The sequence below is a fragment of the Bombina bombina genome, chromosome 3 (assembly GCF_027579735.1).
Source record: "Bombina bombina isolate aBomBom1 chromosome 3, aBomBom1.pri, whole genome shotgun sequence".
In the NCBI taxonomy this organism is placed as follows: domain Eukaryota; kingdom Metazoa; phylum Chordata; class Amphibia; order Anura; family Bombinatoridae; genus Bombina; species Bombina bombina.
In genome coordinates, this window is record NC_069501.1 from 1248503128 (window position 1) to 1248528840 (window position 25713).

General features: G+C 37.7%; 1 protein-coding gene across 1 annotated transcript in view; it reads right to left on the reverse strand.

Moving 5' to 3' along the window:
* Positions 1-25347, reverse strand: part of ARRB1 (arrestin beta 1) — a 621679-nt gene extending 596332 nt beyond the window's left edge. Inside the window, exon 1 of the mRNA XM_053708767.1 lies at positions 24959-25347. Within this exon, the coding sequence (XP_053564742.1) occupies positions 24959-24978 (20 nt within the window). The 5' untranslated portion in view covers positions 24979-25347. The remainder of the gene's footprint in view (positions 1-24958) is intronic.
* Positions 25348-25713: the final 366 nt, after the last annotated feature.

Sequence of the window (25713 nt, forward strand, 5' to 3'; positions counted from 1 at the left end):
TGGAAGCGCGCTCTTGTGAGCGCAAAGCTTCCCTGCAATGCAAACGCAAGGTCACATTTGCATTGCACCTAACTTGTAATACCAGCGCACATTTCAAATATTACGCTCAATATTTTGCTCTCCACTTCTAATCTGGCCCAAAGAGTTTTGTAAAATTTAAGCCTGCAAAGCTATACTTACCTTGTGTTCTTTGCCAGCTTCTTCTGCGTCATGGGTGCATTGTCTTATCACAGCGTGCCTGATAGCACCATTGAACTAACTGTACTGCACTCTCGCACTGGCCAAAGCTGTGACATGCTTTTCAAAAAAGACAGGGTCAGAAGAGGCTGGTTAAGAAAGTAAGTATAGCTTTGCGGGCTTATATCTTACAAAACTTAATTTTGGGCAGGTAAATAGTGCAGAATTATGTAATATTAATTGTTACTGTCCCTTTAAGTAGTTTTAAGTAGAATCATACCCCCTGTGGTTACTATAGGAGGTGTAGCAAACATGACATTGGCACCATCTTGTTGTTAAATTGGCTGCTCTTGGGGTGCTGAACATACTATGGGGCATATTTATCAATGTGCGAGCGGACATGATACGAAATAGCGTATCATGTCCGCCGCACATCAATAAATGCCGACAGCATACGCTGTCAGCACTTATCATTGCATTAAAGGGACATGCCACCCACATTTTTTCTTTTATGATTTAGAAAGTGAATGAAATTGTAAACATCTTTCTAATTTAGTTATATTATCTAATTTGTTTTATTCTCTTGATATTCTTTGATGAAAAGCATATCTAGATATGCTCACTGGCTGCTGATTGGTTGTTGCACATAGCAGCATTGTGTGATTGGCTCACCATGTGCATTGCTTTTTCTTCAACTAAGGATATTTAAAAAATGAAGCAAAATAAATAATGGAAGTAAATTGTAATGTTGTTTAAATTTCTATTCTCCATCTGAATCATGAAAGAAAGATTTTGGGTTTAGTGGCCCTTTAAGCAGTTTTTGTGAACTGCTGGTGCAATGCCTCCCCCTGCAGATTTGCGGCCAATCAATTGCAGATTTGTGGCCAAATGCCGCTAGCAGGGGGTGTCAATCAACCCGATCATATTCGATGGGGTTGATTTCTGTCCGCAGCCTCAGAGCAGGTGGACAAGTTATGGAGCAGTTGTCTTTAGTCGGCTGTTTCATAACTTCTTTTCCCGGGGAGCCTGAAGGCTCGCCATAAACAAAGGGCATCAAGCTAAAAAAAGTTAAAAAAATACCACTGGCATGAAAGAATGTTATTTACAAGATAACCACTCATTGGGGCACAACCAAACGTATATGGTCGTATTCTGATCCATCAGGTAACACTTTTCGAGACACTATTCACACGCTATGTACTTTTCTGTTTCAACAGACCACCTGAAATCCTATTTTCGCTTCTTAAAAAAATATATATATTAGCTTTATGTGCTGCATTTTAAATGTGTGTGCATCTGCTCAGTTCAGATGTTAATGATAAAAAACATTCAGGTAGATTACAAGTTATGCGCGTTAGAGGGAATTTAATGAACGCAACAAAAGTTGCGTCATTTCACCCTCCATAGCGCTGCCATTACAAGTTTTGAAACAGCCGGCTTGTGCGTGCGATATGGTTGCGTTGAGCTCCATACCGCACAAGATACAAGCGATGTTTTAACGTGTTCATGCACGATTTCCCCATAGACATCAATGGGGAGAGCGTGTCAGAAAAAAAACTAACACCTGAGATCGCGGAATGTAAAGCTCCGTAACGCAACCCCATTGATGTCTATGGGGAATAAAAAGTTACGTTTAAACCTAACACCCTAACATAAACCCCACATCTAAACACCCCTAATCAGCTGCCCCTGACATTGCCGACACCTATATAATGTTATTAACCCCTAATCTGCTGCTCCCGATAGAGCCGTCACTATACTAAAGTTATTAACCCCTATTCCCCTGCACCCCAACATTGCCCACACGATAATAAATATATTAACCCCTATTCTCTCACTCCCCGACCTAACTCTAATACCCCCTAACTTTAACATAATTAAAATAGAGCTAAAATAAAGTTACAATTATTAACTAAATAATACCTGCGAAATAAAACCTAAGCTAGCTACAATATAACTAATAGTTATATTGCAGCTAGATTAGGTTTTATTTTATTTCACAGGTAAGTTTGTATTTATTTTAACTAGGTAGACTAGTTAGTAAATAGTTATTAACTATTTACTAACTACCTAGTTAAAATAAATACAAACTTATATGTGAAATAAAACCTAAACTGCCTTACACTAAAACCTCACAAAGAACAGGTTGAAGGACCTAAGTGAGGGGTTTGTAATAGCACTCTTCCATAAAGTGTGTATAATGTAAGGTAGTTGAAAAGCACAATGTACCCAAGGTAGATAATAATGTATTGTGGTATTAAAAATTAACTTTTAATCACTATTATTATTAAAAATGTTTAAAGAGGAAAATCCTTAAAAAGACTTGCTGCACAACCACCCCCTGTTTCCTGGCCGATAACAGCTTTACGTCAGCTTCAGGTGACAGAGGTGGAGAGCGGAAACCAAGTCTCAAATTAGAATTAAAAATAGTGCAAAGAGGTGCACTATAAGCACACAGACACATTTCGGCCTGGTGACAGGCCTTTCTGAATGTGAAATTCGGACAAACCGAAGCCCGGGTGCCACCTCTTAAAATACTGTGCTGTTATGAGTTCAATATTCAATCAAACACCGCATTCATTTAACACCCCTTGGAGTGCTAATCAGACGCTTAGTATGGTCAGGATAGGCGTTACTCCTGCCTTATCATGATTCGTTCCTTTACGTAGCACAATGGGAGAATTAATGTGGTAGCAGTCAAAATACTATTATAAATTCTTGAGAGGCTCATATTTGTTTGTATTGTTGGACCCTTAGTGCGTACATTGTTCTAAAAAGATTCACAACTAGTAGCAATAAGAATATATATTAGATCACTTTGAAACTTGTTGTCAAAACTAAGTTTAATATCCAATCAAACACCGCACACGTTTCACACCCCTTGGAGTTCTAATCAGACACTTAGTATGGTCAGGATGGGCGTTACTTATGCCTTATCATGATTGGTTCTTGCTTGTTATGTTACGTAGCACAATGGGAGGATAAGTGTGGTAGCTGTCAAAATACTAATATATATTATTGAAGGGCTCATATTGGTTTGTATTGCTGGACATTTAGTGCGTACGTTGTTCTAAAAAATCCACAACTAGTAGCGAATATACCAATAAGAATATATATTTGATCACTTTAGAACTTATTGTCAAACCTAAAAATCCAATAATAATCCCAAGTATAAATATAATCATATACACATTTTAAGATATTGAAATAGCTAATTCCGGTATAGGATGGCACTCAGCAAATGGGTACGATTCGGATATACAACTTAATGATGCACTTCATATTTAAAACAAAGTGGAATAAATGTATCAATGTTATGTCTAAACGTTAGTACCGATAAATCTACAGAGAAATGTATTTCATAGTTAAAGTAATGTCAAGTTAGTTTTGGGATTTCACAACTGAGATCGATAATTGTATCTCCATAGATCTTATATGTGTTTAATATTATAATTCCAGTGCATTCCTCATATAAGTGCAGGAACTCACAATATAAGATTAGATTATCTTGCACGACACCTATTCTGCAGAATGTAAAGACTGAGCAAGTACCAAGATATCGTCCAAATAAGGAAACACCGCAATACCCCGCTCTCTGATTACAGAGAGAAGGGCACCGAGAACCTTTGAGAAGATCCTTGGAGCTGTTGCTAGGCCAAAAGGAAGAGCAACAAATTGGTAATGCTTGTCTAGAAAAGAGAATCTCAGGAACTGATAGTGATCTGGATGAATTGGAATATGAAGATAAGCATCCTGTAAGTCTATTGTGGACATATAATGCCCTTGCAGAACAAAAGGCAGAATAGTCCTTATAGTCACCATTTTGAATGTTGGTATTCTTACATAATGATTCAAATTTTTTAGGTCCAGAACTGGTCTGAAAGAATTCTCTTTCTTTGGTACAATGAACAGATTTGAATAAAACCCCAGACCCCGTTCCAGATATGGAATTGGCACAATTACCCCAGATGACTCCAGGTCTGAAACACACTTCAGGAAAGCCTGAGCCTTTACTGGGTTCACTGGAATGCGTGAGAGAAAGAACCTTCTCACAGGCGGTCTTACCTTGAAACCTATTCTGTACCCATGAGAAACAATGTTCTGAATCCAATAATTTTGAATTGAATTGATCCAAACATCTTTGAAAAATCGTAGTCTGCCCCCTACCAGCTGTGCTGGAATGAGGGCTGCACCTTCATGCGGACTTGGGGGCTGGTTTTGATTTTCTAAAAGGCTTGGATTTATTCCAGACTGGAGAAGGCTTCTAATTGGAAACCGATCCTTTAGGGGAAGGGTCAGGCTTCTGTTCCTTATTCTGACGAAAGGAACGAAAATGGTTAGCAGCCCTAAATTTACCCTTAGATTTTTTTATCCTGAGGCAAAAAAGTTCCCTTCCCCCCAGTGACAGTTGAAATTATAGAATCCAACTGAGAACCAAACAATTTATTACCTTGGAAAGAGATAGCAACGTTGACTTAGAAGTCATATCCGCATTCCAAGATTTAAGCCATAAAGCTCTTCTAGTTAAAATAGCTAAAGACATATACCTGACATCAATTCTAATGATATAAAAAATGGCATCACAAATGAAATTATTAGCATGTTGAAGTAGCTTAACAATGCTATACACATTATGATCTGGTACTTGTTGCGCTAAAGCCTCCAACCAAAAGGTTGAAGCCGCAGCAACATCAGCCAAAGAAATAGCAGGCCTAAGAAGATGACCTGAACATAAATAAGCCTTCCTTAGATAAGATTCAAGCTTCCTATCTAAAGGATCTTTAAAAGAAGTACTATCTGCCGTAGGAATAGTAGTACGTTTAGCAAGAGAAGATATAGCCCCATCAACTTTGGGGATTTTTTCCCAAAACTCCAATCTATCAGACGGCAAAGGGTACAGTCTCTTAAACCTTAAAGAAGGAGTAAATGAAGTACCCAAACTATTCCATTCCCTAGAAATTACATCTGAAATAGCATCAGGAACTGGAAAAACCTCTGGGATAACTACATGAGGTTTAAAAACCGAATATAAACATTTACTGTTTTTAATACCAAGAGTACTAGTCTCCTCCATATCTAATGCAATCAACACCTCTTTTAATAAAGAACGAATAAACTTCATTTTAAATAAATATGAAGATTTGTCAGTGTCAATATCTGAGGCAGAATCTTCAGAACCAGATAGATCCTCATCAGAGATAGATAAATCAGAATGGTGGCGGTCATTTAAAAATTCATCTAATTTATAAGAAGTTTTAAAATACCTTTTACGTTTATTAGAAGGAGGTATAACAGACAGGGCCTTCTGAATAGAATTAGAAACAAATTCTCTCACATTAACAGGAATATCCTGAACATTAGATGTTGAAGGAACAACAACAGGTAATGGACTACTACTAATGGAAATATTGTGTGCTTTTGAAAGTTTATCATGACGACTAACACAAACTACAGCCGGAGGAACAGTTACCACAAGTTTACAACAAATGCACTTAGCTTTGGTAGAACAGACATCAGGCAGCAGCATTCCAGAAGTAGATTCTGATACAGGGTCAGACTGAGACATCTTGCAATATGTAATAGAAAAAACAACATATAAAGCAAAATTATCAAAGTCCATAAATGACAGTTTCAGGAATGGGAAAAAATGCAAACAGAATAAGCCTCTGGAAACCAGAAGCAAAAAGAAACAAAGACTTAAATAATGTAAAAAAAACTGGCGCCAAGTATGACGCCCACAATTGACAATTTTTTTGGCGCCAAAAACGTCTGCAACAAGCACGTGCGTCATAGATGACGCAACTACGTAAAAACTCTCTGTGCCAACTAAGATGCCGGAAATGACGACATTACGTCAACAAACGTAATTCTCGCGCCAAAAAAGTCTTGCACCAAGAATGACGCAATAAATTATAGCATTTTTTGCTCCCGCGAGCCTAACAGCCCGCAATTTAGAAGAAAAGTCAATTGAAACAAATTTCAGGTAAGAAAATTTTTTACTCATATGCATTTCCCAAAATGAAACTGACAGTCTGTAAGAAGGAAATATGCTGATTAACCTGAATCATGGCAAATATAAGTACATATCTACATATAGCAGATAGCCAAACCAGTACTGAAATGAGAATCAGCAGAGGTAATGGTATATAAGAGTATATCGTCGATCTGAAAAGGGAGGTAGGAGATAAATCTCTACGACCGAAAACAGAGAACCTATGAAATAGATCGCCGATAGGATGACCATAGCATTCAATAGGCAATACTCCCTTCACATCCCTCTGTCATTCACTGCACTCTGAGAGGAAACCGGGCTTCAGCATGCTGCGAAGCGCCTATCAACGTAGAAATCTAGCACAAACTTACTTCACCACCTCCATAGGAGGCAAAGTTTGGAAAACTGAATTGTGGGTGTGGTGAGGGGTGTATTTATAGGCATTTTGAGGTTTGGGAAACTTTGCCCCTCCTGGTAGGATTGTATATCCCATACGTCACTAGCTCATGGACTCTTGACAATTACATGAAAGAAAGAGCTGTTTAACTTAGCTATTGGTAGTTTATTGTAGGCTATTTTTTTATTATTTTATAGGGCTATTAGATTAGGTGTAATTCTTTTTTATTTTTGATCATTTGGTTTGTTATTTTTCGTAATTTATTATTTTTTATTTTTTGTAATTAGATACTTTGTCATTTTTATAGTAGTGTTAGGATTTTTTTAATGTGTATTTTAATTTTCTTTAATTGGTAGTTAGTTTAATTTTAGTTTAATAGTTATATTAGTTTGTTAGTTTAAACTTAGTTTTTTTTTAATTTGACAGGTAAGTTTTAATTTAATTTAAGATAAGGAAATTGTAATTTTAATATAAAGTTAGGGGGGCATTAGGTTTAGGGGTTACTAGTTTAAATTAGTTTATTGCGATGTCGGGGGATTTCGGTATAGGGGTTAATAGTTTAATTCAGTATATTTCATTGTGGGGGGCTTGCGGTTTAGGGGTTAATAGGTTTAATATAGTGGCGGCGGTGTTGGGGAGCGGCGGAATAGGGGTTAATAACTTAAGTATAGTGGGGACGATGTGGGCGGATGGCAGATTAGAGGTTAATAATATTTAAATAGTGTTTGCAATGCTAGAGGGTGGCAGTTTAGGGGTTAATAACTTTAGTATAGTGGCGACGATGTCGGGGAGCAGCGGAATAGGAGTTAATACATTTTATTAGTGGCAGCAATGTTGGGAGTGGCACATTAGGGGTTAATAGGTTTAATAAAGTATTCGCGATGCGGAAGGGCCTCGGTTTAGGGGTTAATAGGTAGTTTATGGGTCTTAGTATACTTTGTAACATTTTAGTTATGAGTTTTTTTAAGTAAAACTCATAACTACTGCTCTCAGATGGTGGTACGGATCTTTTCGTTATAGGCTGCAACGCAAGCTTTTTAGCCTCACTGCAAAACTTGTAATGGCTGCACTATTGAAGTCCCATGAAAAAAACGTAATTTTTATGAGTGCGGGACTGACGTTGCATTACAGGCTACAAGGCTTGCTGTACAGCTATACCGACAAGACTCGTTATGACTGCGTTACTGTTTTAACGCTGAATTGACAATTTTTTCAGCATTAAAACACGAACGCAAAACTTGTAATCTAGGTGATTGTTTCCTAATTTTAAAAATGTCAAAATATAGCTTGTTACATTTTGAAACTTTGAAACTTGCACACAACTAAAATATAATTGTGTATAATTTTATTCTAACGCATATGTGGCATGTGAAAAATCATTAGTCTTTAACATTAGTGACAATAAATAACTGCAAAAAACAAACAAAAAAAATATTTCATGATTAAGGTAGAATATACAATTTAAACAACTTTAAAATTTACTTATATTAATAAATTTGCTTCATTCTCTTGCAATTATTTGTTGAAAAAGCAGCAAGGCACTACTGAGAGCTAGTTGAACACATCAGATAAGCCTATAACTACAGCCATATTTGTGCATCCACTAATCAGAAGCTAGCCCCCAGCATTCCCTTGCTGCTCGTGAGCCTACCTAAATATGATTTTAAACAAAGGATACAAAGAGAAGAAAGCAAATTAGATAAAAGAAGTATATTGGAAAGTTGGTTAAATATGTATTCTCTGTCCAAATCATGATATTTTGGGGGGATTTATATTCCTATAAAGGAGCAGTAAACACTAAATACATTTCTTGTGCCCTCCTCAAATTATAAGTGCTATTATTTTGGAACCTAGATTTCACTGCAGGTAACTGAAAGACACATCAGCACTGGGATGCAGTGAAAGCTAGATTTTAACAAGATAAGATCCATGGGAGGTGGAGTAACCTCAATACTATGCTTATAAAATGGATTTAGTATTTAATATCCCAGTATACTGTAGGTTTACTGACCCTGCAACATGCTATTCTTGGATTGTGTAAAGCAGTGCAGGAGCTCCTTTAGGTCTGGCCTCAACAAAGCATGTTAATTATATGGGTTCTCAACTGTTGTACTTCAGAAACTATAGAATCAGGCAAGTGGGTGTGATGCTTTATCAGTCTACATAAATTGTGACATAATACAAATCTAAATTTACACATACCACTTTTTTATTTTTTGTAAACACATTTTTTTTTTTTTAAGAATACAAAAGTGAGTGTAGAGCCAAATAGGCTTGCAGCGACATAAGGGTTAAGGCTGTCTGGGAGAGTGAAGTTAGAGGGAGTTACTGGTGTTTGCAACAATGTTGCAGGTGTAGGGAGTGGCTTACCTTTCTTATGCTGATGCACTGCATTTCCTGTTCCTCTTTGACCTTGGACAAGAAGCTGACAAGTTGCCCGCCCTCCCACCCATTTTGCGGCATGAGAGTTTAGGTAGGGTGCTAAGGCTGAGGTAGGGATAGGTGTCCTAATCTATGTAAGCCCTTGGCTGTAGTTTTACCTCCCTCTGCGACTAACCGGCTTAAGCGGCAGGTTGCCTCAGAGCCTATTGGATGGTAGGTTAAAAGAGCACCCTAACTGCGGGAGGTTTGCGGCCCAGTAGCGGCGAACGGGGGGAGTGATGGCCAGGCTGATGAGGGTGGGGCTCGATTACTTCAGTTAACTGGAGTGCCCCTCCCTCCGGGTAGGTAGGCCAGAAGAACTCGTAACACCCCTAGTAGCATTTCCATTTCTCGTGCAGAGTTTTCTGCTGTTGCCTTCCATTTGGCCGCTCTCCTCTGTAGTCCGGGGGGTTAGTCTTAGCCTCTCATTTGCCGCCATCTGTTGAATTAGTACCTGTCGGTTTAGTTAATAGTTAAGCCTAAAGTTATAGGTTAATAAAAGGGACCAGTGATGGTTCATAAATTTTACCCAAATTACTTGTGTCTGTCTTTATTTAAGGTTAGGCCCCGTGGGCCAGTTAAAGCATAGTTATGTTTATGTTATTGAAGGTTATTTTTCCCCTCCCCTCTTCTGGGATCGACAAGGTAAGCCTTTAATCCCTTATGTTTAATTACAAATACAATCTTTTTGGGGGGGGGGGGGGGTTTGTTTTTTTTTTTTTGTAAGTACAATTCAGCTTTTTGGAAGTACAATCTTCCTTTTTTGGAAGTACACTTTTTTTTTTTAGAAATACAATACCATTTTTTTCTTTTGGAAGTACACTTTTATTTTATTTTTTAAAACACTATCAAAAATGCTAATTCCTATTTTGCTAAAGAAGTTGTGATGTCACTTAAATCTGGGGAAATGGCTGACAAAATCAATACTCCTTACTATATTATTGTAAAAAAAAACAAGGCAGAACAAGCACTTCAGGCATATTTAAGCAAGTTTTATGGTAAATGACAACATAAAAAACTTATATTCCGAAAGAAGACCACATGCTATGGAGAGTTTGTGCTGCTGCCATCAATACTGTATTTAAAACATCAAAATGAATATTACTCTGTATAGTGTTGTATGATGATCACTTGTTAAGTCATGTTGTATGTTACATTGTAAATGTTAAAGAAAATTAACACGAGGCTCGGACATACTGGGGCTGTTAGCTGTTTTTTCACATTTAAAGGGACAGTCTACTCCAGAATTGTTATTTTAAAAAAATATAGATAATCCCTTTATTACCCGTTCCCCAGTTTTGCATAACCACCACGTTTATATTAATATGCTTTTTGCCTCTGTAATTACCTTGTATCTAAGCCACTTCTGACTGCCCCCTTATCTCAGCACTTTTGACAGACTTGTATTTTAGCCAATCAGTGCTGACTCCTAGGTAATTCCATGGGCGTGAGCACAATGTTATCTATATGGTACACATTAACTAATGTCTTCTAGCTGTAAAAAACTATCTAAATCTCCTGAGTTAAGAGGCGGCCTTCAAGTGCTTAGAAATTAGCATTTGAGCCTACCTAGGTTTAGCTTTCAACAAAGAATACCAAGAGAACAATGCAAATTTGATGATAAAACTAAATTAGAAAGTTGCTTTAAAATGGCATGCTCTATCTGAGTCATGAAAGTTAAATTTTGACTTGACTGTCTATTTAAAGGGATAGTCTAGTCAAAATTAAACTTTCATGGTTCAGATAGAGCATGCAATTTAAAAGCATTTTTCTAATTTACTTCTATTATAATTTTTTTTGTTCTCTTGCGATCTTTATTTGAATGTAAGCATAAGAGTCGGCCTATTTTTGGTTCAGCACCATGGTAGCGCTTGCTGATTGGTAGCTACATTTAGACACCAATCAGAAAGTGCTACCCAGGTGCTGAACTAAAAATGGGCCAGCTTCTTAGCTTACATTCTTGCTTTTTAAAATAAAGATATCAAGAGAATGAAGAAATTTTGATAATAGGAGTAAATTTGAAAGTTGCTTAAAATTGCTGCTCTATATGAATCATGAAAATGAAATTTTGACTTGACTATCCCTTTAATTGAAACAAAACAGCAGCTAGTTCCCAGGAGGCAAACTACTGAACTACTTTCCAAAAAAGAAGTGTACTTCCAAAAAAAATATATTGTACTTGTAATTAAAGATTTGTATTCTAAAAAAAAATTGTATTTCCAAAATAAATAAATAAATGTATTTCTAAATTTAGATTTGTATTCATATGTCACAATTTATTTACTACTAGTCCTAAAGCCTGTGTACACGTGCCATTTTTTGCAGTACAGCGGTACCACCACTTGCTCTCTCTCTCCCCCCTCTCTTTTGCTCTCTCTCCCCCCTCTCTTTTGCTCTCTCTCTCTCCCTCCTCTATTTTGCTCTATCTCTCCCCCTCTCTTTTGCTCTCTCTCTCTCTTCCCCTCTCTTTTGCTCTCTCCCCCCCTCTTTTGCTCTCTCTCTCCCCCTCTCGTTTGCACCCTCTCTCTCCCCCCTCTTTTGCTCTCTCTCTTTCCCTATCTCTTGTTCTCTCTCTCCCCCCTTTTTTTTGTTCTCTCTCTTTCCCCTCTCTTTTGCGCTCTCTATCTTCCCCCTCTCCTTTGCTCTCTCTCTCCTCAATCTCTTTTGCTCTCTCTCCCCCTCTCTTTTGCTCTTTCTCTTTCCCCTCTATTTTACAGTCTCTCTCTCCCCTCTCTTTTGCAGTCTCTCTATCCCCCTCTCTTTTACAGTCTCTCTCCCCTCTCTTTTGCAGTCTCTCTCTCACTTCTCTTTTGCTCTCCCTCCCCTCTCTTTTGTTCTCTTTCGCCTCTCTTTTGCTCTCCCCCCTCTCTTTTGCTCCCTCTCCCCCTCTCTTTTGCTCTCCCTCCCCCCTCTCTTTTGCTCTCTCTCTCTCTCTTCCCCCTTTCTTTTGCTCTTTCTCCCCCTTTTTTTGCTCTCTCTCCCTCTCTTTTGTTCTCTCTCCCCACTCTTTTGCTCTCTCTCTCTCTCTCTCTCTCTCTCTCACTCTCTCTCTCTTTCCCCCTTTCTTTTGCTCTCTCTCTCCCCCTCTCTTTTGCTCTCTCTCCCCCTCTCTTTTGCTCTCTTCCCTCTCTTTTGCTCTCTTTCCCATCTCTTTTGCTCTCTCTCCCATCTATTTGCTCTATCACCCATCTCTTTTGCTCTCTCTATCTCCCCTCTCTTTTGATATCTCCCTCCCCCCTCTCTTTTGCTCTCTCTCTGCCACCTCTCTTTTGATCTCTCTCTCTCTCTTGCTCATGCGTGCGTGCGACTGCGCCCACTCCCACCCGACCACACCCACCCCCGCCAGACTCGCTCCTCCTGCCCCCCACCATTCTCGCGTGGACCGGACCGGAAGATCAGGTAGACTCTAAGGCCAGGTGTGTTTGTCCTCCCGCTGTCTCTACTGCGCATGACAGCTTCGTACAAACACTCTTGGCCTTTTATATTATAGGATGATAAAGAATCTCACACACTTGCCTTTTTAACAGCAATCTTATTTCATAGGGAACCTTGTAGACTGCAAAATTGTATTTTGAGCTTTTGCTTGTAGTATTTTATTGTTGATAAATAGTTTGCATTCCTCTACACACATCACCATACATCATAACTTCCAGAATCCTAATCCTACAGGGTTTCTCTGTATTTATGGTACTACATTTTAAACAAATTTGTCAGCCTCTTTACAATTCCTATACTGTGATAACGCAAGAGAAATGTATCTTGTTGCCAAGTGAAGCATTTAAATATCAGCAGCTGATGAGTAGAAAATTATCATTAATATATATGGAGATTTTTGTGATTGACCCTTAAGTGTTTAATTTAAATCAGCTAATAGAATGAGTGCTGCTTAAATCCTATTGGCTGATTTGAACAGCCAATAGGATTTTGGCAGCTTTAATTCCTATTGGCTGATTCAAATTTTTCAGCCAATAGGAATGCAAGGGACACCATCTTGAATCGCGTCCCTTACATTGAAGATTTAGTGTACGGCGGCGACCGTATGAAGAGGATGCTCCACGCTGGATGTCTTTAGGATAGAAGATGCCGTCTGGATGAAGACTTCTCGCCGCTTAGATGAGGACTTCGCCACCGGGATGAAGATTGAAGAGGCCGTCTGGATGAAGACTTCTTGCCCCCTGGATGAAGATCGTTCAACCGGGACTTCAAAAACTGTAAGTGGATCTTCAGGGGTTAGTGATAGTTTTTTTAAGGGTTTTTTGGGTGGGTTTTGTTTTTAGTTTAAAGTTTGGGCAATGTAAAAAGAGCTAAATGCCCTTTTAAGGGCAATGCCCATCCAAATGGCCTTTTCAGGGCAATGGGTAGCTTAGTTTTTTTTTACAGTTACGTTTTTAATTTGGGGGGGTTTGGTTGGGTGGTGGGTTTTACTGTTGGGGTGGTCTTTGTATTTTTTTTGCAGGTAAAAGAGCTGATATCTTTGGAGCAATGCCCCACAAAAAGCCCTTTTAAGGGCTATTGGTAGTTTATTGTAGGCTAGGTTTTTTTTTATTTTGGGTGGGCTTTTTGTATTTTGGTAGGGCTATTAGATTAGGTGTAATTCTTTTTTATTTTAGATAATTTGTTTTTTTATATTCCGTAATTTAGTGTTTGTTATTTTTTGTAATTTAGTATATTTATTTTTTTTTAATTTAGATACTTTGTAATTTTTAGAGTAGTGTTAGGATTTTTTTAAATGTATAGTTTAGTTTTAGTTAATTGGTAGTTAGTTTAATTTTAGTTTAATAATTATATTAGTTTAATTGTTAGTTTAAACTTAGTTTTTTTAATTTGACAGGTAAGTTTTAATTTAATTTAAGCTAAGAAAATTGTAATTTTAATATAAAGTTAGGGGGTTGTTAGGTTTAGGGGTTACTAGTTTAAATTAGTTTATTGCGATGTGGGGGCTTTCAGTTTAGGGGTTAAGAGTTTAGTTTAGTATATTTTGTTGTGGGGGGCTTGTGGTTTAGGGGTTAATAGGTTTAATATAGTGGCGTCAGTGTAGGGCTTAATAACTTTAGCATAGTGGGGGCGATGTGGGCGGACGGCAGATTAGGGGTTAATTATATTTGAATAGCATTTGCAATACGGAGGGCGGCGGTTTAGAGGTTAATACATTTATTATAGTGGTGACGATGTCAGGGAGCGGCGAAATAGGGATTAATATTTTTTTGAAGTTGCATCGATATTGGGAGCGGCAGATTAGGGGTTAATAAATTTAATATCGTGTTTGCAATGCAGGAGGGCCTCGGCTTATGGGTTAATAGGTAGTTTATGGGTGTTTAGTGTACTTTGTAACACTCTAGTTATGAGTTTTATGTTACAGATTTGTAGCGTAAAACTCATACCTACTGACTTTAGATGGCGTTACGGATCTTATCGTTTTAGGGTATAACGCCATTTTTTAAGCCAGAACGCAAAACTTGTAATACCAGCACTATGGGAATCCCATTAAAAAACATAATTTTTAAGAGTGCGGTACTGACGTTGCGTACAGCTATACCGACAAGACTTGCAATGGCTGTGTTGCTGTTTTAACGCTAAAAATACCATATTTTCAGCGTTAAAAGACGAACGCACAGACTTGTAATCTAGCTGTTAGATAGCAGCATCTTTATTTATAAATAACATTACTGCACTAGGCAGTATTTTGCGGGTAAAGTTAGTGGATGTGGGGTGTTAGAAAACAAATGACACTGAAAAGTACCTTTACATTGCGGTCTGTGGGAACTGTGTGTTCCCAGTAAATATATACTGTATGTAAATGATTACATACACATATACACATATTAACACATAATCATATACAATATATGTTTATAATGATATACATATATATTTACAAATGCGGCAATCGCTGGGCTACTTCCCCCCTTCGCTATGCTAGTTCTTATGCCGTCTGTGATGGCATCAGAAAAAGGCTCCCATAGGAACCTATGGAAGTGCACTCTCGTTAGCACAATGCTTCCTAGCAATGTGAATTGAGCTCGTGTTCGCATTGCGCTCAACTTGTAATATTAGTGCACATTAGCGTTCGCTGGTATTAGTGGAGGCTGGAGCACTAAAATCTCTTTAAAAAAACAACTGATAAATAACTACCAAAAGTGACTTTGCTAAAGGTTAAAACATGTTACCACATCAACAGTATTAAGCAATCTCAATAATCAATATTATTAGCTGAGCAAATTGAACAACAAACATACTATGAATGTATGGGTCAACTGTCAGCAAACAGCAAATAATACAGCAGAATTACTATTTCTATATAATGTTTTTGTGTCATATCAGACAAGTACATTTATAAATTACAAAACCATTTAGGTAACTGGCACCCACTGATAGCCACAATCTTTCAATTATTTAAAGGGACAGTAAAGCCAAAATTAAACGTACATGGATTGGATAGAGCACAACATTTTAAACAACTATCCAATTAACTTAAAATACCAATTTTGATTATCCTTTGTTAAAGAGTAATCCTAGGTGAGCTCAGGAGCATGCACGTGTCATATGGCAGCAGTGTTTACAACATTGTTTATAGCAATGTAATGCATAGTTACTGCACGTCAGTAACTTGGTTCCCAGGAGTATCCGAAGTTTGGGAATATCATGTTGCTGCTTCTACAGCTGATACAGAAACCGTAAAGAGTTTTGTAAACTCAGAGATCCATAAGATTGGAACTTAAAGGGACACTAAACCCAAAAATGTTATTTAACGATTTAAGTAGAGAATACAATTTTAAACAACATTTCAATTTACTTCTATTATCTAATTTGCTTCATTCTTTAGATTTCCTTTATTGAAGAAACAGCAATACTCATGGGTGAACCAATCACACAAGGCATCTATGTGCAGCAACCAATAAGCAGCTACTGAGCCTATCTAGATATGCTTTTCAGCAAAGTATATCTAGAGAATGCAGCAAATTAGATAATAGAAGTAAATTAGAAAGATGTTTTAAATTGCATGCTCTTTCTAAATCATGAAAGAAAAATTTTGGGTTTCATGTCCCTTTAAGTCCAGTTTGATTCAGCATTATCAGAGAGGTTGACAACACAGACATAAAAGTATATTCCACGGCATTGCAGACAGACACAGAGATCTTACCGGTGTAAGTAACTATATGCACCTTGATCCCCGTATTTGTCATACGTTTAATAGGGCGCTGTCTATTTTCTCTTGCAGCACTAGCACACTGGCATTTTGGACTTTTAACCCAATATTGTTTTTATGTGATGAATTTTATTTGATCTATTTTATTTTGGTGTATTTTACTTTGACGTTGTGTTGGATTATTATTACTTATGCTTACATATTAAAAGTAACCTTTTTAAAACATATTTTTATTGTAAATTTAGATCAGCTGTAGCAGAATGTAGCCTTTATTCCTTTTTTATACATTTGTATACATAGTTACAGACACTGCTGTCAAAGAGAGCTATAGACACGTGTGCGCACATAGGCCTAGATTTAGAGTTCGGCGGTAGCCGTCAAAACCAGCGTTAGAGGCTCCTAACGCTGGTTTTGGCCGCCCGCTGGTATTTGGAGTCAGTGATTAAAGGGTCTAACGCTCACTTTTCAGCCGCGACTTTTCCATACCGCAGATCCCCCTACGCCATTTGCGTATCCTATCTTTTCAATGGGATCTATCTAACGCCGGTATTTAGAGTCGTTTCTGCAGTGAGCGTTAGAGCTCTAACGACAAGATTCCAGCCGCCTGAAAATAGCAGGAGTTAAGAGCTTTCTGGCTAACGCCGGTTTATAAAGCTCTTAACTACTGTACCCTAAAGTACACTAACACCCATAAACTACCTATGTACCCCTAAACCGAGGTCCCCCCACATCGCCGCCACTCGATTAAAATTTTTAACCCCTAATCTGCCGACCGCCACCTACGTTATACTTATGTACCCCTAATCTGCTGCCCCTAACCCCGCCGACCCCTATATTATATTTATTAACCCCTAACTTGCCCCCCACAACGTCGCCGCAAGCTACTTAAAATAATTAACCCCTAATCTTCCGACCGCAAATCGCCGCCACCTACGTTATCCCTATGTACCCCTAATCTGCTGCCCCTAACATCGCCGACCCCTATGTTATATTTATTAACCCCTAATCTGCCCCCCACAACGTCGCCGACACCTACCTACACTTATTAACCCCTAATCTGCCGAGCGGACCTGAGCGCTACTATAATAAATGTATTAACCCCTAATCCGCCTCACTAACCCTATCATAAATAGTATTAACCCCTAATCTGCCCTCCCTAACATCGCCGACACCTACCTTCAATTATTAACCCCTAATCTGCCGACCGGAGCTCACCGCTATTCTAATAAATGTATTAACCCCTAAAGCTAAGTCTAACCCTAACACTAACACCCCCCTAAGTTAAATATAATTTTTATCTAACGAAATAAATTAACTCATATTAAATAAATGATTCCTATTTAAAGCTAAATACTTACCTGTAAAATAAATCCTAATATAGCTACAATATAAATTACATTTATATTATAGCTATTTTAGGATTAATATTTATTTTACAGGCAACTTTGTAATTATTTTAACCAGGTACAATAGCTATTAAATAGTTAAGAACTATTTAATAGTTACCTAGTTAAAATAATTACAAATTTACCTGTAAAATAAATCCTAACCTAAGTTATAATTAAACCTAACACTACCCTATCAATAAAATAATTAAATAAACTACCTACAATTACCTACAATTAACCTAACACTACACTATCAATAAATTAAATAAACACAATTGCTACAAATAAATACAATTAAATAAACTATCTAAAGTACAAAAAATAAAAAAGAACTAAGTTACAGAAAATAAAAAAATATTTACAAACATAAGAAAAATATTACAACAATTTTAAACTAATTACACCTACTCTAAGCCCCCTAATAAAATAACAAAGACCCCCAAAATAAAAAATTCCCTACCCTATTCTAAAATACAAAAATTACAAGCTCTTTTACCTTACCAGCCCTGAACAGGGCCCTTTGCGGGGCATGCCCCAAGAAGTTCAGCTCTTTTGCCTGTAAAAAAAAACATACAATACCCCCCCCCCAACATTACAACCCACCACCCACATACCCCTAATCTAACCCAAACCCCCCTTAAATAAACCTAACACTAAGCCCCTGAAGATCTTCCTACCTTGTCTTCACCTCACCAGGTATCACCGATCCGTCCTGGCTCCAAGATCTTCATCCAACCCAAGCGGGGGTTGGCGATCCATAATCCGGTGCTCCAAAGTCTTCCTCCTATCCGGCAAGAAGAGGACATCCGGACCGGCAAACATCTTCTCCAAGCGGCATCTTCTATGTTCTTCCATCCGATGACGACCGGCTCCATCTTGAAGACCTCCAGCGCGGATCCATCCTCTTCTTCCGACGACTAGACGACGAATGACGGTTCCTTTAAGGGACGTCATCCAAGATGGCGTCCCTCGAATTCCGATTGGCTGATAGGATTCTATCAGCCAATCGGAATTAAGGTAGGAATTTTCTGATTGGCTGATGGAATCAGCCAATCAGAATCAAGTTCAATCCGATTGGCTGATCCAATCAGCCAATCAGATTGAGCTCGCATTCTATTGGCTGTTCCGATCAGCCAATAGAATGCGAGCTCAATCTGATTGGCTGATGGGATCGGCCAATCGGATTGAACTTGATTCTGATTGGCTGATTCCATCAGCCAATCAGAAAATTCCTACCTTAATTCCGATTGGCTGATAGAATCCTATCAGCCAATCGGAATTCGAGGGACGCCATCTTGGATGATGTCCCTTAAAGGAACCGTCATTCGTCGTCTAGTCGTCGGAAGAAGAGGATGGATCCGCGCTGGAGGTCTTCAAGATGGAGCCGGTCGTCATCGGATGGAAGAACATAGAAGATGCCGCTTGGAGAAGATGTTTGCCGGTCCGGATGTCCTCTTCTTGCCGGATAGGAGGAAGACTTTGGAGCACCGGATTATGGATCGCCAACCCCCGCTTGGGTTGGATGAAGATCTTGGAGCCAGGACGGATCGGTGATACCTGGTGAGGTGAAGACAAGGTAGGAAGATCTTCAGGGGCTTAGTGTTAGGTTTATTTAAGGGGGGTTTGGGTTAGATTAGGGGTATGTGGGTGGTGGGTTGTAATGTTGGGGGGGGGGTATTGTATGTTTTTTTTTACAGGCAAAAGAGCTGAACTTCTTGGGGCATGCCCCGCAAAGGGCCCTGTTCAGGGCTGGTAAGGTAAAAGAGCTTGTAATTTTTGTATTTTAGAATAGGGTAGGGAATTTTTTATTTTGGGGGTCTTTGTTATTTTATTAGGGGGCTTAGAGTAGGTGTAATTAGTTTAAAATTGTTGTAATATTTTTCTTATGTTTGTAAATATTTTTTTATTTTCTGTAACTTAGTTCTTTTTTATTTTTTGTACTTTAGATAGTTTATTTAATTGTATTTATTTGTAGCAATTGTGTTTATTTAATTTATTGATAGTGTAGTGTTAGGTTAATTGTAGGTAATTGTAGGTAGTTTATTTAATTATTTTATTGATAGGGTAGTGTTAGGTTTAATTATAACTTAGGTTAGGATTTATTTTACAGGTAAATTTGTAATTATTTTAACTAGGTAACTATTAAATAGTTCTTAACTATTTAATAGCTATTGTACCTGGTTAAAATAATTACAAAGTTGCCTGTAAAATAAATATTAATCCTAAAATAGCTATAATATAAATGTAATTTATATTGTAGCTATATTAGGATTTATTTTACAGGTAAGTATTTAGCTTTAAATAGGAATCATTTATTTAATATGAGTTAATTTATTTCGTTAGATAAAAATTATATTTAACTTAGGGGGGTGTTAGTGTTAGGGTTAGACTTAGCTTTAGGGGTTAATACATTTATTAGAATAGCGGTGAGCTCCGGTCGGCAGATTAGGGGTTAATAATTGAAGGTAGGTGTCGGCGATGTTAGGGAGGGCAGATTAGGGGTTAATACTATTTATGATAGGGTTAGTGAGGCGGATTAGGGGTTAATACATTTATTATAGTAGCGCTCAGGTCCGCTCGGCAGATTAGGGGTTAATAAGTGTAGGTAGGTGTCGGCGACGTTGTGGGGGGCAGATTAGGGGTTAATAAATATAACATAGGGGTCGGCGATGTTAGGGGCAGCAGATTAGGGGTACATAGGGATAACGTAGGTGGCGGCGATTTGCGGTCGGAAGATTAGGGGTTAATTATTTTAAGTAGCTTGCGGCGACGTTGTGGGGGGCAAGTTAGGGGTTAATAAATATAATATAGGGGTCGGCGGGGTTAGGGGCAGCAGATTAGGGGTACATAAGTATAACGTAGGTGGCGGCGGTTTACGGAGCGGCAGATTAGGGGTTAAAAGTGTAATGCAGGGGTCAGCGATAGCGGGGGCGGCAGATTAGGGGTTAATAAGTGTAAGGCTAGGGGTGTTTAGACTCGGGGTACATGTTAGAGTGTTAGGTGCAGACGTAGGAAGTGTTTCCCCATAGGAAACAATGGGGCTGCGTTAGGAGCTGAACGCTGCTTTTTTGCAGGTGTTAGGTTTTTTTTCAGCTCAAACAGCCCCATTGTTTCCTATGGGGGAATCGTGCACGAGCACGTTTTTGAGGCCGGCCGCGTCCGTAAGCAACTCTGGTATCGAGAGTTGCATTTGCGGTAAAAATGCTCTACGCTCCTTTTTTGGAGCCTAACGCAGCATTTGTTTGAACTCTCGATACCAGAGTTAAATTTATGGTGCGGCCAGAAAAAAACCCGCGGAGCGTTAACAGCCCTTTTACCGCCGAACTCTAAATCTAGGCCATAATCTCCTATCAACCTACATAGGCTTACTCTAAACAAAGGATATCAAGAGAAAAAAAAAATTGATAATAGAAGTAAATTGGAAAGTTGATTAAAACTGCATGGTCTATCTGAATCTTTAAAGATTAATTTTGGTTTTACCGTCCCTTTAAAAAGGTGCACAAAAAAAAAAAGGAGTGAACAAGCTGAAGAGTTAAATATCACTCTGTGAGTGGCAAATATGGGATAATCATATAGTATTGGGGGGGGGGCAGATGGTTGGCAAAAATACACTGAGGTTATACTGTGGTCCTAGGTCCTAGTGCTGTCCTTTCCCATTGCCTGCTTGAGCATTATTTAGAGTAGCTACAATGGATGGCGAATAGAGGCTAAATCATCTCATGAATGGAAAGCTCTGCTGTTGTACAAAAGCAGTTTCATGTATGGGGGGCTTTAAAGGGACAGTCCCATTCTCCAGTTTTGCATAACCAACACAGTTATATTAATATACTTTTTACCTCTGTGATTACCTTGTATCTAAACCTCTGCAGACTGTTACCTTATTTCAGTTTTTTTGACAGACTTGTCTTTTAGCCAATCAGTGTTGACTCAAAAATAACTCCATAAGAGTGAGCACAATGTTATATATTAATATGCATGAACTAGCTGTGAAAAACTGTCAAAATTCACTGAGATAAGAGACGGCCTCCAAAGGATTAGATATTAGCAAATGAGTCTACCTAGGTTTAGCTATCAACAAAGAATACTAAAAGAACAAAGCAAATATGCTGATAAAAGTAAATTGGAAAGTTGTTTTAAATTGCATGCCCTATCTGAATCGTGAAAGTTGAATTTTGATTTTACTGTCCCTTTAAGGTAATACAAGAATGCCTAGGATATGCTAAATGGAATCCTAATGATTAGTTAAACTTACACTTCAGAAAGAAATATTGGCAATCCCAATAGGGCTTTTGGTTCTTATCTGCCATCAAAATCTATGTTTTTTGTTGCATAAGGTCTAAAAGAGACAAAGGTTCTCAGCTTAGCACCTACTTCAAGAATGGCACAAGTGAGTTAAATTAGATGCACTGTAATATTCTCAGGCAATGTTTGTGCTGCTCATAGGTTTTAACCACCTGCTAAATGGTTACGTTAATAAATAAAACTATAGTACTTGCACAATTATATAAAATAATATATATTAGCCATGCTATTTAGTACAGCAATTTACAAAATGACATTTATTTAAACTTAAAATGTTAATGGTCTCATCAACCTTCCTTAGTATTTACAAGGCACCAAATTTACAAAGGAACCATCACATATATTGATTATTTTCATATATGTGAAACATATCAAATAAAATGTGTTTGACACTAGCAAATTACAGTAGAAATAAATTATCAAAAATATGTTTACTAAACAAAAAGTAAATGAAATTACATTTTAAAGTAAACAAAAATAAATGTTTACCATCCCCTATAACCTGCAGAAATCTATCATGTAAGTTGAATAACTAACATTAAATATATAGCACATAGAACAATATTAAGGCTTATTTGTAAAGCCTAATAGAACTCATAGTCTCAGTGCCTGTTAATGTAACCAGGGTAACAACACAAAATGGAATTTTGAAGATGGATCAGACAAATTATGAGAAGCATAAATTATCCTTTTAGAAATTGGGATCTCCTCCACTTATGTTTCCCTGCCAATAATAAATGGATGAGTATGTTACAGATCGGAAATGGCATTCCAGAACCTGATCAATAAGTTTCCGATGTTCAATCAGCTGTGGATGTACAGCTGAGAATCTGGATTTCTGGTCCAAGCATTCCAGTGACACATGGTATATAAGGAAAGCCTAATTACTGGAGAGCAATCAATTTGCTGTTAGTAACCATGACATGGCTGTACTGTTCTGTGTGCAAACTCTGCTGAATGTCTAATTTACAGGGCAAGTCACAAGGAAAAACATTGCTGCTAGGAGGGAGAGCATCTATCATAAGCCCTGCATGTTTGCTTTGGTCGTGCTGTATACACAAATCACCTCTGATATTGACCTCCACTGAAATAACAATAGGGCTGTTCAACCCCTCAGGTGCCAGGGAGAAAACAAGAGGGAGGGTAACTTATATTGAGAGAGCAGGATATCATAGTAATTTATAACCAGCAGTAGATTTTCAATAAACACAAAATGATCATAGTCAATATGATAATAGCAATGAAAGACAAACAGAAAGACAGAAATATTGTAAATAGGTAGAAAGAATGATGATAGATAGATAGATAGATAGATAGATGATAGATAGATAGATGATAGATAGATAGATAGATAGATAGATGATAGATAGATAGATAGATAGATATAGATGATATATAAATGAATAGATAGATAATAGACAGATAGATAATAGATAGATAGGATAGAGATAGATAGATAGATAAGATAGAGATAGATAGATAGATAGATAGATAGATGATAGATAGATATAGATACATATATGAATAGTTAGATAATAGACAGATAGATAGATAGATAGATAGATAGATAGATAGATGATAGGATAGAGATAGATAGATAGATAGATGATAGATAGATTGATAGATAGATAGATAGATAGAATAGAGATAGATAAATAGATAGATAGATAGGATAGGATAGAGATAGATAGATAGATAGATAAATAGATAGATAGATAGGATATAGATAGATAGATAGATAAGATATAGATAAATATATAGATAGATAGATAGATAGATAGATAGATAGATAGATAGATAGATAGATAGATAGATAGATAGATGATAGATAGATAGATAGACAGAATAGAGATAGATAAATAGATAGATAGATAGATAAATAGATAGATAGGATAGAGATAGATAGATAAGATATAGATAAATAGATAGATAGATAGATAGATAGATAGATAGATAGATAGATAGATAGCAGAGGGGGGAAAAGCTTGACTTGTTTAGCATTGCAAAAACAAATATTATTAGAATGAAATGTATTTGCATGTGATATACTTATAGTTTGCTCACAATCTTTAGCTTATATTATAAAAAACAACAAAATACCTTTGTTAATGGAGTTCAAGAGAGAAAAAGCAAACAAGTAGCTGGGCCTGGAGAGAGCCCACAAGCTTGTGTAGCCAACACCTTATACGTGAGCCTATAACCATCACTTCTTGAACATAAGCCACACAGCAATATTAACATATGGTTAAACTTAACCTACAGACTAAATTGCACTTTTAATTGCTAATTATTATTTCATAAAAAGAAGATGTATTCAAGATAAAAAAAAACATTAATGTGTTGTATTAATAGGAGCTCCATTTAAAGCCACTTGCAGGATAACATTAGGCAGATTGTTAGATTGCTAGGTTTAGGCACCTGTTATATTTAGTTACAATATATAATATTTCCTGCATCCACAGACATCAATTGCTATCATATTAGCAGCCTGCTTCCAAGACAAGAGATCCAAGTTAATTCTTAAACCTGATGCCCTAAGGCAAACTCATCCTGTGCTAGTTAGTGTAAAGGGTTAAACCAGCACTAAATGCATCCCTTACAGTTCTCTCTTACCCTAGAATCAGACGTGGATATTGTTTTGATAAACAACAATAAAATGAAATGCCACAGTGAAATGGCTGTACAGGCAAGCAGCCAAACCTCTGTGCAAGTGACACTTCCTCAAATTCTCTTCTGTCAACAAAAAAAAAATCTCTACAATCCATGGTCTGAAAAAAGGGTCGTTCCACTGACCAGTGAACAATTAGGCTGCAGGCCACTGACTTGGCAAAAAGCAGATTTTAAGGTATATGACCTACTATTAGCTGCACTCAGTCTGCAAGTGCAATATACATTAAGAGCCTAATGTACTGTGGAAGGGTCTGAGATACTTTACAGCCATTTAGGTGTACTTTATGAAATAACATATTCTGAAAAGATAACCAAAGAGAGTGAGAGAAAAAAGCCCTTTAACCCATTAGTTGCTGCAGCATGCCCTCTTTGGCAGTCAATGGGTTAACCCTTTAGCACCCCAACCCTTTATAACATGATACATTTCAATTAAAAGCAGCTAATGAAAATGAAAAGCAACTAACCTGGTTCCTTTGTCACCCATTAGCAGAATATTCTTTCAGCCACTTGAGGTTTGATAGAATAGGTACAGGTAGTGGTGGCAATGAGTGCACCCGGAGGGAAGATGCTAGGCACAGAGTGGTCCTTGCCCTGTAGTACAAACTACTGCTTCTGATCCTGTTTTGATTGTCTTCCTCCAGATCTGATGATAATATTCTGGCTGGGAAATGGCTTTTGTTTTACAGACTGAGAGGCTGGACACAAACAGCAGATTTCTCCTTCTCTGTGCACTGGCTGATACAAATCCTTATGAGATTAAAGTGTTAGAAGGAGGGAGTGAATGAAATGGAAGAGCTAGGGAAAGAACTCTGGTTATTACTGTGCTATCACACTGCCAGATACATCTCTCTCCCTCAGCCCTGCTGTATGTGGGTTGAACAAGCTGACAGCTTTGCTTCTGGAGAGATCCCTCCCAGGGCTGCATGAACACAGCTTCCTGCTATATTATCATACAGGTCAGGGCTAAGGTTCAATCACACTGTTCTATTAATGCCTGTAGTTCATGGGCATGAAATATTGTCTGAGATCCCCTTTGTCCAAAGACAACATTTATTGTATGGTAGGGAGGAAAAGGAAATAATACACCTATGTATTAACCCCTTGCCTGCCAGAGAGAGATGCAATCCATTGCTTCAGAATGTGTTAGAGATATCCCTGGAAGTTTAGTGGTTAAAAACTGATTTGCATTAAAAAAGCTAAATACTTTTTTATATCTGTT